The 14,715-nt window shown below is 47.5% G+C and overlaps 2 protein-coding genes across 5 annotated transcripts in view; one reads left to right on the forward strand and one right to left on the reverse strand.

Annotated features, from left to right (window-relative positions):
* The window catches only part of RAF1 (Raf-1 proto-oncogene, serine/threonine kinase), an 85,973-nt gene extending 84,932 nt beyond the window's left edge, over positions 1-1,041 (forward strand). The window contains exon 17 of one of the 2 annotated variants that reach the window (XM_017856112.1): positions 1-1,041. In XM_017856112.1, the coding sequence (XP_017711601.1) occupies positions 1-144 (144 nt within the window). In that variant the 3' untranslated portion in view covers positions 145-1,041. The other variant, XM_017856111.1, reaches the window with a different exon arrangement.
* The window catches only part of MKRN2 (makorin ring finger protein 2), a 27,271-nt gene continuing 13,482 nt past the window's right edge, over positions 927-14,715 (reverse strand). For 2 of the 3 annotated variants that reach the window (XM_017856122.1, XM_017856121.1), the window contains 6 exons: positions 13,856-14,037; positions 12,653-12,957; positions 10,006-10,220; positions 8,258-8,368; positions 2,634-2,778; positions 927-2,470 (listed from right to left, as the gene is read on the reverse strand). In XM_017856122.1, the coding sequence (XP_017711611.1) occupies positions 2,333-2,470; positions 2,634-2,778; positions 8,258-8,368; positions 10,006-10,220; positions 12,653-12,957; positions 13,856-14,037 (1,096 nt within the window). In that variant the 3' untranslated portion in view covers positions 927-2,332. Of the gene's footprint in view, positions 2,471-2,633; positions 2,779-6,073; positions 6,234-8,257; positions 8,369-10,005; positions 10,221-12,652; positions 12,958-13,855; positions 14,038-14,715 lie in introns of those variants that run through there. The other variant, XM_017856123.1, reaches the window with a different exon arrangement.

Genomic DNA, 14,715 nt, shown 5'->3' on the forward strand with positions numbered 1-14,715 from the left:
ATCCTGTCTTCCATTGAGCTGCTCCAACACTCTCTACCGAAGATCAACCGGAGCGCTTCCGAGCCATCCTTGCATCGGGCAGCCCACACTGAGGATATCAATGCTTGCACGCTGACCACGTCCCCTAGGCTGCCTGTCTTCTAGTTGACTTTGCACCTGCCCTCAGGCTGCCAGGGGAGGAAGAGAAGCCAGCAGGCACCACTTTTCTGCTCCCTTTTTCCAGAGGCAGAACACGTATTTTCAGAGAAGCTGCTGCTAAGGACCTTCTAGACTGCTCACAGGGCCTTAACTTCATGTTGCCTTCTTTTCTATTCCTTTGGGCCCTGGGAGAAGGAAGCCATTTGCAGTGCTGGTGCATCCTGCTCCCTCCCCACATCCCCCATGCTCAAGGCCCAGCCTTCTCTAGATGCGCAAGTGGATGTTGATGGTAATACAAAAAACAGGGGCCCAGCCCAGCTGTTGGCTACATGAGTATTTTGAGGAAGTAAGGTAGCAGGCAGTCCAGCCCTGATGTGGAGACACATGGGATTTTGGAAATCGGCTTCTGGAGGAATGCATGTCACAGGCGAGACTTTCTTCAGAGAGTGGTGCATCGCCAGACGTTTTGCACATAAGGCACCAAAACAGCCCAGGACTGCCGAGACTGGCCGCCTGAAGGAGCCTGCTTTGGTACTATGGAACTTTTCTTAGGGGACACATCCTCCTTTCACAGCTTCTAAGGTGTCCAGTGCATTGGGATGGTCTTCCAGGCAAGGCACTCAGCCAGTCCCCATCTCGGCCCTCTCAGGGAGCAGTCTTCCATCATGCTGAATTTTGTCTTCCAGGAGCTGCCCCTATGGGGCGGGGCCGCAGGGCCAGCCTTGTTTCTCTAACAGCCTTGTTTCTCTAGTCACATCATGTGTATACAAGGAAGCCAGGAATACAGGTTTTCTTGATGATTTGGGTTTTAATTTTGTTTTTATTGCACCTGACAAAATACAGTTATCTGATGGTCCCTCAATTTTATGTTATTTTAATAAAATAAATTAAATTTAGGTGTAATGGCTGTTACCTCCTTTTAAAGTAATTCTGAGCTCACAATTTGAACGTCCCATTTGTTCACCCTCTTCAGGAGCAGAATTCAAGAACAGGAAATGTGCCCAGAGCCTAGGCTGGGAATGAATTTGTAATTTAACCTTTGTATTCTTTGTAACCCTTTACTGAAGAGTTAAGTATAAAAATTAAGCAGAAAGTATTCTAAACTCAGCTAATAGGTTAAGTAATGCATTCTATAAAATATTTGGTAGCTACAGCTTTTAAAAAAACAAAAACAAAAATAGATGATAAATTCCAGCTTGGAACAAGCCAGTGCTAGTTCACAAGGTTGTGCTCACCCTTCAATTAAAAGCAAAATGACTACAAGACATGCCATCAGCTCTCTTCAGGGCCACTGCTGGGTCAGAATCAGAAACCTTGGGTGCCATGACATTTTTACAAAATTTCAAATCAAAGCCAGGCTTTGCAGATAATAGATCGCTTGAGTACAAACCACACATTATATTACCCTGATGGGCATGAACCCACAGGTGAGAGCAGAGGTTTGGTTCCCCTGGAGGGCCCTGACTGGAGGCCCCAGCACCAACCAGACAGGAGGGCCAGACTGCTACCCAGTACTGTACCTCCTGTTCCTTTAAGAGCCTCCCTAAGGGAGAAAAAGATGTATACTTCCACTTTGTTTGCTGCACATGTGGCAACAAGATTGCTACCCTGATTTGGGACACTTGCGAGAACTTGAAAAAAACGACCACCCTTAAAGCCCTAGAAAAAAGTTGTATGTTAACAGCTATGCTGCACTCACTTTGCATTGTGTATTCTTGAAAGCTCTGTATAAATCAAAATTTTGACCACACACTAAATGCACTAGAGAAATACACTATAGAGGAATCCTTTTATAGGGTTGAAGAATCCTTTGGTAAGAAAAATATGCTGCATTAGGGGCAGCTGCAAGTTTACTATTTCTGGGGAAGAAAAGATCAAAGATAAGAGCCAAGTTTGTTTTTTAAAGCAGTCAATCCAAACAAACAGTCTGGGTGGTTGTTACCCCTGAGGGGCTTGAGGTGTAACTGTATCAGCTATAAAAACAGCAATTCCATACACTTATTAGGTTACTTTATATCCTTCACTCTTCCCCATGGCTGTAATAATGGAGAGTGAATGAGACTAAGGCTAAGCCCAACTCCACTCAAATCCAAGCCACACACCACCTTGGCTGCAGTACAGGGAAGCTCTGCACACCCTGGCTTGGGAAAGTTTTGGCCGATGGAGCCCAAGATGCAGGGCAACCATCTACTCTTTAGGGTTCTGATGACTCCACTCCAGAAAGGTGCATGAAGAGGTCCCCGAGCTCTGTCATGTCGACATCTTCGTTGTTGGGGACATGCCGGCTTTCTCGGTTCTCGATGAAATCCCAGAGCCGCACTGAATTAAAGAACTGCAAAAACAGCCAGTGGACATGCCTGGTTACTGCCAAGAGCAACAGGAAGGCTATGTTGCTTGATCTTTCTTTTGCCTACCCCATTTCTCTGCCAGGAACAGTACCTGGAAATGCCCACAGCTGCTAAGTGTCCCCAACTAGAGATGGCTAAAGTCCTTACCCTCACAGTGCCTTGAGAACTGAGCTGCTTCCGAGGTTTTTCAGGCTCTGCTAGCCGCCCATCAGGGTAAGCATGGCGATAAAGACATTTGCTTCCAAATGGGCAGGTCCCCTTGCCTTGCTCAAAGTATTTACAGGCTTTTTTCCTGAAAAGCAGAAAGAAAAAGTCAAGCGGCTGGTGGGAAAATGTGGGGTCCAGATTGGGCCACTGCCTTCCTCTATCCTTACCCTTACGCCAGAGGCAGGTCAGCCTCACATTCTAGGTGGGGCAACTTAGGCTGGGAGGGGTTGAGTGATTTGTCTCAGGTCCCACACAGCTGGGATTCTGATTTCCAAGAAGAATAGGAAGTATCCCTACTTACCTGTAGCCTTGCAAAGGATATGAACCTGCCTGGGGACTCGCTGTGTGGAGACTGCAGTGCTCCACAGGCCCTCCGGCAGCTCCAGAGCACCTCCTGGGTCACCACAGACCTAAGCCAGGCCTGGTCACTCCTCTGGGCACTAAGGTCTGAAGCTGGGCCACTTGTCTCTGCTCAAAGTTCCCTAGGTACTCCACCAAGCCAAGTCTCCCCTTCCTCCTGGCTGCAGTGCTGTCAGGGTGACTACAGGGAAAGCAGAGGGTTTTAGCAACTGCCTAAAGCCATAGGTCTCCTTCCAGTTTTCCTGTCTTCACCCTCAGCACCAGGGCTTCTTCACGCCTTAGGTGCTTTGGACCCCTTCTCTGAACAGTGTTTTTCAATGCATAAAACACATAGGTCTAGAGCCTACAGTTACCAAACAGTTCAAAATGTTTTCCCCCTCTCTTAATTCTACCATTTTCCCCACAGACCTCTACATTAAGAACCCTGCCCGAGGAAACTCAATCAAATGAATTCCCATTTTGCTCAAATGAACTCTGGTTTATCCAATCATAAAGGACCCCAAACTGAAGTGAAAAAAAGATACCCAAGAATCCAGAGGGCCATCTCGGAGAACAGAGGAAGGGGAAAGTCACAGAAATAAAGCCAAACAACAGAAAGGGCATGCTGCTGCCAGGGGCAGCTGGGGTGTGTGACAGCGGGAGACAAGAACGGGGAAAGGGGGCTCCTGAATCCAGTGGTTTTCCATCTTGTCAGATGGGATGGCCACAGGCCAGTGGTGAAGTTCTCTGAGGACGGCTTCAGAGCAGCATAAAGAAAAGCTCCCTGGCCAGGTGTGGTGGCTCACACCTGTAATTTCAGCACTTTGGGAGGCCAAGGTGGGTGGATCACTTGAGGTCAGAAGTTCGAGACCAGCCTGGCCAACACGGCGAAACCCCATCTCTACTAAAAAGTACAAAAATTAGCTGGGCGTGCTGGCAGGCACCTGTAATCCCAGATACTCAGGAGGCTGAGGCAGGAGAATCACTTGAACCCAGGAGGTGGAGGCTGCAGTGAGCCAAGATTGTGCCACTGCACTCCAGCCTGGGCGACAGAGTGAGACTCCGTCTGGGGGAGGCGGGAAGCTCCCTTGCCAGCTGATCTGATTTGAGCACAGGTGGCTGCAGAGCAGGTGTGTGGACCGCACATCCTCCAGGCCCCTACTTGCCTGGGGTTCTGAGCAGACTTCAAATGACCGCAAGCAGTTTGCTCTCACCAGAGCCTGCCGGACAACTCCAGGGCATCCTGGCACACTGGCTATGAACTCCATCAGGTCAAACACGTTATGCGCTGGTTCCCTACTCTCGCAAGAATATTACTCTTTTTCCTCCCCCAGGCTTATCTGGTCACCAAGGCTAAATAAAAGCCTCCAGTTCACTGACTCACTCTGTGTTCTCGGCTCTCACACCCAACTGTGTTCATTCTGTTTACAGATCACTTCCCAATCTCTCCTTCCTTTGGGTTCCCACACTGTGGAAGCCTCTGGGGCCTGCCTACCAGGGCCACTTCCTCACTGGCCTCCCTCCCACTCCACCAGTTTACACCTTGTTGAGAGTACCACAGAGGAGCTTCCCAACCTTTTTTTTCTTTAAAGAGATGAGGTCTCCCTATGTCTCCCCTGGCTGGTCTCAAACCCCTGCCCTCCTCAGCCTCCCAAAGTGCTTGTATTACAGGCATAAGCCACTGCACCTGGCCCCAACCTGTTCTTACAGACCACGGTCACACTGGGATTCAAGTGTTGCTTAGATTCCAGTCTGTGTGTAGGTCCCACCACATCCTTCTACACACCTGCTTCAATGCCAGGAGCCATTCCCAGTGTCCCCCAGATACAAAACCTTCTGTGCCCATGTCCTTTCGTCACTTCCCCTGCACAGGTGCTTCCTGCTTCACTGTTCAGGTTCCCATGCTGCTTCCCCTGACAGCCCCTGGTGGACCCAAGTGCTTTCTCTGTTGTGACATATGGTCCCTCATGAAGAACTGGTCACTAGCAAACCTGTATCATAATTGCCCTTTTGCAGTTTCCCATGAAGTTGTCTTACTTGGCTGGGCGCGGTGGCTCACACCTGTAATCCTAGCACTTTGGGAGGCTGAGGTGGGTGGATCACCTGAGGTCAGGAGTTCAAGACCAGCCTGGGCAACATGGTAAAACCCCATCCCTACTAAAAAAATACAAAAATTAGCTGGGTGTGGTGGCGCACACCTGTAATCCCAGCTACTCAGGAGGCTGGGGCAGAAGAATCACTTGAACCCTGGAGGCGGAGGTTGCAGTGAGCTGAGATCACGCCATTGCACTCCAGCCTGGGTGACAGGGTGAGACTCAAAAAAAGAGATATTGTCTTACTAATCTCTACATCCCCCAGTGGTGCTTAGCTGGAAGGTGCCTGACCCACAGTGAGTACTCAGTAAATGTCTGTGGACTGCAAAACACACAGTCATCAAAGGAAAGCAAACAAGGAAAGATCCAAATAGCAATAACAATTTCCAGACTGCTTTTCAGCAGAGCCCCCTTCTACAGGCTGGGACCCCTCTGCTTGCCACGCCTGCCCTCTTGTGGACACACAGGAAGATTGTATGAGGAAAAAAAAAAAAAAATCAAGCTTTAGTAAACTGATATGCAACATAAAGGAACCATAAAAAAGGTAACGTATAGTTTCACTTTTAGTATGACAAGTAAACTTCTACCATACCCAACCCTCCTGCAGATAAGTCTTAATACAAATATTTCAAAAAGACCTGAAGGCACTGGAGAATGAACAACTGCAGTTAGATTCTTGGGAGGAGTAAACGCAAAGAATAGCAATGGCAAACGCTAAGTTACCTTTATAAAGGTAGCTTTTGTGGTTCACTTCTGTAATCCCAGCACTTTGGGAGGCCGAGGCAGGCGGATTGCCTGAGCTCCAGAGTTCAAGACCAGCCTGGGCAACATGGTGAAACCCTGTCTCTACTAAAATACAAAAATTAGCCAGGTGTGGCAGCATGTGCCTGTAGTCTCACCTTCTCAGGAGGCTGAGGCAGAAGTGCTTGAACCCGGAAGGCGGAGGTGTCAGTGAGCTGACAGCCATGCACTCCAGCCTGGGCTACAGAGCAAGACTCCGTCTCCAAAGAAAGAAAGAAGTAGCTTTTATCCTGGAGCAGGCCAAAATCACAACCACTTGGGGTGACTAAAACTCCAAGGGGAAATCCAATCTTTCTGGCCTGAAGAACTAAAAGACAAGAGTTCAAGGTAATCGCAGCCATTGGAAAGTGAGGAAACAATCCCACAAAGTAAGGGGCCTGTGAAAGAGTGCTCAAAGGCTGTGTATAAACTCTGCCCAAATCTGACTAACTCCTGAACCACACAGGAATGCGACAAACTCAACCACGAATGCAAAACCAGAACTGAGATCTCAACTGCTACCTGGATTTGAGTTCAAACAATTTACCTACCTGTTAAAAACATCAACACTTGGCCGGGCGCAGTGGCTCACGCCTATAATCCCAGCACTTTGGGAGGCCGAGGTGGGCGGATCACCTGAGGTCAGGAGTTCAAGACCAGCCAGGCTAACATGGTGAAACCCCATTTCTACTAAAAGTACAAAAAATTAGGCGCAGTGGCACATGTCTGTAATCCCTGCTACTCAGGAGGCTGAGGCAGCAGAATCGCTTGAACCTGGGAGGCAGAGGATGCAGTGAGCCGAGATTACACCACTGCACTCCAGCTTGGGCAAGAAGAGTGCAACTCTGTCTCAAAAAAAAAAAAAAAATCAACACTTTACAGATATTCTGTAACAGAATCCTAAGTCTCTCTACAATGTAATATTTACAATGTCAAGGATAAAATCTAAAATTACTAGATATATGAAGAATCAGGAAAATGTGATCCATTCTTAAAAGACAACAGAGGTCAACTTCAAGAAGACAAAGATTTCAAAGTAGCTACTACAACTATGCTCAAAGAGATGAAAAGAAAACAAAGGTTGAAAAAGAATGAACATCCCGGCCGGGCACGGTGGCTCAAGCCTGTAATCCCAGCACTTTGGGAGGCCGAGATGGGCGGATCACGAGGTCAGGAGATCGAGACCATCCTGGCTAACATGGTGAAACCTGGTCTCTACTAAAAAATACAAAAAACTAGCCAGGCGAGGTGGCGGGTACCTGTAGTCCCAGCTACTCGGGAGGCTGAGGCGGGAGAATGGCGTAAACCCGGGAGGCGGAGCTTGCAGGGAGCTGAGATCCGGCCACTGCACTCCAGCCCGGACGACAGAGCGAGACTCCGTCTCAAAAAAAAACCACACACACAACAAAACAAAACAAAACATAAAACAAGAGTAGACCACTGAGCTGTGGAACATACGAGGAAACTTACCCAGGAAGATGAGGCTGTGAGTGGCTTATTTTGGGAACTTCTGAGAGTCGTTGCCTAGGACCTGTGAGTGGAGAGCTCAGCTGGGCTCACAGTCTCCAGACTCCCTCCAAACCCTTCATAAATCCGTCAATCCTGAGCCAATTCCGTNAAAAAAAAAAAAGAAAAGAATGAACATCCCCAGAGATCTATGGACAATATAAAAAAATCTACCATAAATGGAAGTAGAGTCCCAGCAGGAAAAGAAAAAACAAGATAGAAAAAAAGTTAATGAAACAACAGCTAAAATTTCCCTAATCTTGGGGAGTGACACATAGAGAAAAACTACTCCTCAGCAAAATGTCAACATGCTGACAACCAGGATAAAGAGGAAAACTTGAGGCCGGGCACGGTGGCTCACGCCTGTAATCCCAGCACTTTGGGAGGCTGAGGCAGGAGGATCACTTGAGTCTAGGAGTTCAAGACCAGCCTGGGCTACATGGCAAAACCTTGTCTCTACAAAAAAAAAAAAAAGAAAGAAAAAAAATTAGCTGGGCATGGTGGTGCACAGTACTGGCGGTCCCAGCTACTCAAGAGGCTCCTGCTTGAGCCCAGGAGGCTGAGGCTACAGTGAGCTGAGAGTGCACCGCTGCACTCCAGCTTGGGCAACAAAGTGAGACCCTATCTCACCGAAACAAAAACAAAAACAAAAAAACACCAAAACTAAACAGGTCCACATCACCATGTCCTTGCTCATTGCTACATCCCAGAGCCCAGCATGGTGCCCGAGAGAAGGAAGAGAGGAAGAGGCCCCTAAGACCACACTCCTGGGAGGGAGAACAAGGACACAGGCTGACAGCAGAGCCAGGCAGGCAGCAAGGGCACGTCGAAACTCAAAGCACTTACCCCATCCCCTGTTTGAAAGCTTCAATCAACTCGTTCTTTTTATTCTGATCTTCCACCCAATACACACTTGGAATTACAAACTCTGATATCACACGGCATTCTGGACAAGACCTGAAATAAGAATTAGATTACTAAGGGAGAAGTCATGTTATGAAGCCTGGGCACACTCTCTGCTAAACCTCTTGCTCAACTGCCTGACCACTACAGGCACTTCCTTCACCGGAAATTCCAAAAGATGAAATCATAATCATCCAAGAACCTTATTTACTATTTAATAAACAGGGTTTCCCAATGAGAACACATGGACACATGTTGGGGAACATCACACACCGGGGCCTGTCGGTGCAGGGGCAAGGGAAGGGAGAGCATCAGCACAAATAGCTAATGCATGTGGGGCTGAAAACCTAGGTGACAGGTTGAGAGGTGCAGACAACCACCTTGGCACATGGATACCCATGTAACAAAGCTACACATTCTGCACATGTATCCCAGAACTTAAAGCAAAAACAATACACATCTATATCTATATCTGTATCTATATCTAGGGTTTCCTCAACAAAAAAGACAGATGAAATAAGAACCCTCATACATGGCTGGTGAGAATGTAAAATGGTGCAGAGAATGCAAAATCTGAACAGAGTCTGGCAGATTCTCCAACAGTTTAATGTAGTGTTATTATTACCATAAAACCTAGCAATTCCACGCCTAGGTGTATACCCAAGAGAAATGAAAACACATGTCCACCCAAAACTGTGTTCACAAATGTTGACAGCAGCATTATTCATAATAGTTACAAAGTGAAAACAGCCCAGATGTCCACCAGCTGAGGAATGGATAAGGGAAATGTGCTGTGTCCATACAATGGAACGTATTCCGTCAGGAGAAGGGGTCTCTGGCACATGCTACAGTCAGGATGAACTCTGACAACACTATGCTCAGTGAAAGAGGCCAGGCACAAAAGGCCGCATATTCTATGACTCCATTAATAAGCAGTGTCCAGAATAGGCAACTCTGTAGAGACAGCAGATGAGTGGTGAACTAAATTGTGTGCTTTTATTTCAATAAAGCAGTTGTTTTACCACACGATTTTAGACAAGTTACTTGACCCCCCCACCCCAGGCCTGTTTTCTCATCTGTAACTGAGGAGGGTCTTTGTGGGAATGGGATGAGCAGACAGATGTGAAGAGTTCTCAACAGTAGAATGCGTGCAGTAACCTCTCCACACGCCAGCTTTTCTCCTGTCCTGCTGGAGAATTTGAGACTCCTGTTTGCCACATTGAGCACATCCCATGTGCCAGGCATCATGCAGAATGTTTTACATGCAATATTCCACTTCATCCTCAAATAACCCTATTTTCGTTTTTGGTGGGGGAAAAAACGAAGCTCAAAACGATTCACAGGCAACTGGGCTAAAGGCAGGTAGTACTGGATTTCAAACACAAGGCGAGGAGATGAAAACAGGCCACTGCCATGGAACAGCTTTTTACACAGATCATCTTTGCTGAGTTCCTCCCCAACACCCAGAACGCTTGGTAGGAATTGTTGCCCATCTTTTATAGGAACAGGCACTTGGGCTCAGGAAGAGTAAATGACTTGCTGAAGTTCATGCAGCCAGGGGCCAGAACTCACCAGTGACTCTGCACTAAGACACCCCTGGAGGGTAACGGAGGGCTTAAAAGTAGATGGAATAAAGTCTCAAATCAAACATTCTCCTAGTTCCTACAGCTAAAACCCCTGGCTGTACTTACTTAATGATTGGGTTTTCAAACTGTTTGGCACACCGCCACTGCCGGATGCAGGACAAGCAGTATGTGTGATTGCAGTTGGAGAGAATCCCAAATCTCCTCTCGGAAGCAGAGGCTTTCTCCAGGATCACTTCCATGCAGATGCTGCACACTTTGTCCTGGCTTGCCTGGAAGGCAAAGGCCTTTTCCATCTCATGTTCGAATGTCAACATGCAGATCTGAAGCACAGACAGGAAGGAAGGCTTTGGTTGTTGGCCACTGAGGAGTGGCAGGAGCCCTAGGAGTAGCTGCAGCCACACTGCCATTGCTGAGATCAGGAAGGAACACTGACAGCGACTGCTGTGAGCAAGGCCCAGCCTCCCCCAAGTCAGGACACTGACATCTCCCTCAGACCACACAAAGGACTTCAAACCATCACTGGTCCAGCCCTCTGCTTTCCTAGGAGGTGATGTGGTCACCACTCATTTAGAGCTGAGAACACGGAGATCCGAAAAGGTTAAACTGCAGTGGAGTCAGAGTCCATAGGGACTGCGACCCTAGTCCCCCAGCTCCTCTGGGCACTGTTTCCCCCGACTCTGAGCAACGTCTACATCAGAGATGCTGACTCGTCCTTACCATAAGCCTTGAGGCTAGCAACCTAGTCATATGTAAGCAGCACCAACTCTCCTCAAGAAAACGATTCAATGAATTTATTCATTCATTAGGCATGCCCTGAATTCTTTCTATGTGCTGGCATTTGAGGAAGTGCAAAGAGTGAGAAGACCTACGCCCGGCCCTTGTGAGCTCAGTGTGTCCAGATCTGAGACAAGCCAACATTCACCGCAGAGACCTCATACACTTGCATAAAGACAGCTCTAACCCTCTGCTTCCCTGGAAGACAATGGAGAATGTCTCCTTGTCCGTTGCCACATGGAGTCAGTACTAACTTACCCCTTGATTATCTAGGAATACACTGTCCATTTAAACATGCCTTAGGCCGGGTGCAGTGGCTCACACCTGTAATCCCATTACTCTGGGAGGCCATGATAGGAGGACTGCTTGATCTCAGAAGTTCAAGACCAGCCTGAGCAACATAGCAAGACCTCATCTCTGTGAAAATAATTTTTTTTTTTTTTGAGATGGAGTCTTGCTCTGTCTCCCAGGCTGGAGTGCAGCAGAGCAACCTGGCTCACTGCAAGCTCTGCCTCCTGGGTTCACGCCATTCTCCTGCCTCAGCCTCCCAAGTAGCTGGGACTATAGGCGCCCGCCACCACACCCGGTTAATTTTTTGTATTTTTAGTAGAGACGGGGTTTTACTGTGTTAGCCAGGATGGTCTTGATCTGACCTCGTGATCCACCCGCCTCGGCCTCCCAAAGTGCTGGGATTACAGGCGTGAGCCACTGTGCCTAGCCAAAATAAAATAAAAATTTAAAAGTTAGCCAAGCCACCACACCTGGCATTTTTTAATTTTTTTATTATTTTTATTTTTTGAGACAGGGTCTCACTCTGTTGCCCAGACTGGAGTGCAATGGCACAGTCTTGGCTCACTGCAACCTCTGCTTCCCAGGCTCAGGTGATCCTCCCACCTCAGCCCCGCCAAGTAGCTGGGACTAATGTGCCACCACACCTGGCTAATGTTTGTTTGTTTGTTTGTTTGTTTATTTATTTATTTATTTATTTATTTTGTGGAGACGGGGATCTCACCATGTTGCCCAGGCTGGTCTCAAACTCCTGGGCTCAAGCGATCTGCATGCCTTGGCCTGCCAAAGTGCTGGGATTACAGGTGTGAGTCACCATGACTGGCCCTCCCGTGCCTCTTATCCAGCTTCGTACCCTCTGCATCATGCATACGGACTAGCATAAGGCAAAGCCTCCCAAAACACTGCAGACATTAATGACTTTAAAAGGCCCTTCCAATAAGTGGCTCCTCAGATTCTATGATTTGGGCTCAAATCTTCCAAAACTCCATCCCAACCATGAGGAAGTGTGAACCCAGGGAGGGAGGATGCTGTATGTCGATGTGACAGAGACATACACACAGACGACATACCATGGTCCTGAGCTAGATCTGTTCTTTGAACTTAGCATGATTTTGTTTCAGATACCACTTCTTTTTCTCTTTATCCTGAGTAATCAAAAATTGGCAAAATAGGCCAGGCATGGTGGCTCATGCCTGTAATCCAAGCACTTTGGGAGGCTGAGGTGGGCAGACCACTTGAGGTCAGGAGTTCGAGACCAGCTTGGCCAACATGGTGAAACCCCTTCTTTCCTAAAAATACAAAAGTAGCCGAGCGTGGTGGTGAGCACCTGTAATCCCAGCTACTCGGCGGGGCTGAGCCAGGAGGATCACCTGAGCCGGGGAAGCAGAGGTTGCAGTGAGCCGAGATTGCACCACTGTACTCCAGGCAGGGTGACAGGGAGACTCTGTTTCAAAAAAAAAAAAATTGGCAAAATGACTGCAGGAAAAAGAATCTCAAAATAGGATGTAAATATACCAGATGCATAATATGGGTATCACTGGCAGGGGGATGCCTGTGGAAATACCAACAATTCTGTCACTTAGTATGTTTCGGATTTCTTTTTTTGAGTGTGTATGGATGGCCTTCAGTGTCCTGTTCAGTACATTTCAGATTTCTTAACATGAGTTCATGCAAAGGTTTGTGACTTTACCTTTTCGTGAGCCTTCCTCTGCTCTGGGTCGAAGGGGTGCAAGACTCGCAGCCTACAGATTTCACACACCTCCCCATGCAGGTAGACACAGGCATCCCCAAACCGGCACTCCCCAGCAGCTGCGTAGGGGCACAGCTGCTGCTCGTTGCTGTAGGAGCTGCTGGCCTCCACGTCATCAAGGCCACTCCTGATGGCATCCAGGTAGGAATGCGGCTTCATCTCGGGGCTGGGTTGGGGGTCGCTGCAGCTGCCTGGATTACTCACCATGCTCGGCTGAGTCTTTCCTTCAGCCATGCCAGAGAGATCTGAATACAACACACAGCACACACACATGAAAATGGCCCCATTTTTCTGCTATGCCGTTAACCAAAGCCTAACATATTAAGCTACTCTGACCTAAGAATTCTACTCTTGAGAACATATGGCAAAAAAACAGACCAAAGGGAAAAAATAAAAAGAATAGTATAAAATGTTCATAGTGACATTACTTATAATTACTTAAAAAACAAAAACCAAAAAGGGCCAGACAGGGAAATAAGCAAAACAATAGGATACACTTATACAAAAGAACACTAAAGCTGCTGTTTAAAATGGCAAATATGGAAATGTTAACACATGGACCGGTTAACACTAAAACAAACAAAAAAACAGTGAGATCACCAGAACACAGTGTTTCCTTCATACCAGCAAAGTTACCAATCATTTTAAGTGAACTAGAATAGATGTCTACGGGGTTTATAGACGGGGTTTCTACTAAACCATGTTGGCCAGGCTGGTCTCAAACTCCTGACCTCAGGTGATCTGCCCACCTCAGTCTCCCAAAGTGTTGGGGTTAGAGGTGTGAGCCACTGAACCCAGACAAAATATTTAGGTTTGAAATGAAGAGCTTGATGCTTCTCACCAGCTGGACAACCACCATATGAAGATGGAAGTTACATGCTGACAAAAAGATTGCATTTTTATGTTTTGCCAGGCCAGTCTTGGAGCTCAACCCAGCCTTTGGGCATGAGGACAAACGTATCATTTGAATGATCTACAGCCACACGGAGCCTCTTCAGAGCAGTTCTGACGTCTCTCCACGCGGACAATCTGGAAGTGTATTAGGTTAGGAGTCCTCTTGACAAGAGGAGACTAGAAAGGAGCACCAAGCATAAGCAAGAGTGCTATGCAAAAAGATGCAACAAAAGGCTTCCGCTTACTCACTTCGGTCTCTAAGAACCAACGTTCTCTTTTCACGCTTCCCGGGTTCATGTGAGTTAGTTTTCACAATGGACGCAGTGACCTCAGAAGGAGGGTGAGGATTGTGGAAAGCTGGGGAGGGCACACTGTGGGCCATGATGCCGACAGCACCTCCAGCTGCAGCAGAGGGCCTCGTGTGGTCATATCTAAACAAAACACACAGCAGACGCATTACAGACATGCCATCCACACACATCTCCCACACTCCCCAGATGCCAATGGCCCTCCTTCTTCTGCACTTGTTGAGGTGAAGAAGGCAGTCATCTTTTCCAATATTTAAACTCTAACAGGATTATCAATTAACAGATGCTTGGCAATTCAGTGTGAGGGGGACATTTGCTATCTATCACCTATGCTTAAGTGTCTCTGTGGGACTTGAGTGGGACAGACACACAGCTCCAGAACACACAGAGAGCCTGAAAGTTCCAAAGAGATGTTGAGCTGAAATCTCCTGATGCCTGACTGACCCAGTATTCTTTTGAGCAGGAGTCCTCAAAATGCTGACAAGGGCCAATGACCTCTCCCTGACTGTCTATCTCAGCACTCACTGGCAGGGGGAGACCAAGGTGGGCCTACTTCCATCATCTCCCACTGCACTGCACAGAAAAAGGAGGAAAGGAAACTTTGCAGCCTAGGAAAGAAAAGATTAGCTCTTCACTACAAAAGCATGAACAAGTTTCTGGAATTGTGTACAATTTTATAACTATATATTCATAAGAATAAGGCTGAAAAGTAGTTTTAAAAAATGAAAATTAGGCCGGGCACGGTGGCTCACACCTGTAATCCCAGCACTTTGGGAAGCCAAGGCGGGCAGATCATGAGGT

Source organism: Rhinopithecus bieti, unplaced genomic scaffold (genome assembly GCF_001698545.2).
Source record: "Rhinopithecus bieti isolate Rb0 unplaced genomic scaffold, ASM169854v2 scaffold_44365, whole genome shotgun sequence".
Lineage (NCBI taxonomy): Eukaryota > Metazoa > Chordata > Mammalia > Primates > Cercopithecidae > Rhinopithecus > Rhinopithecus bieti.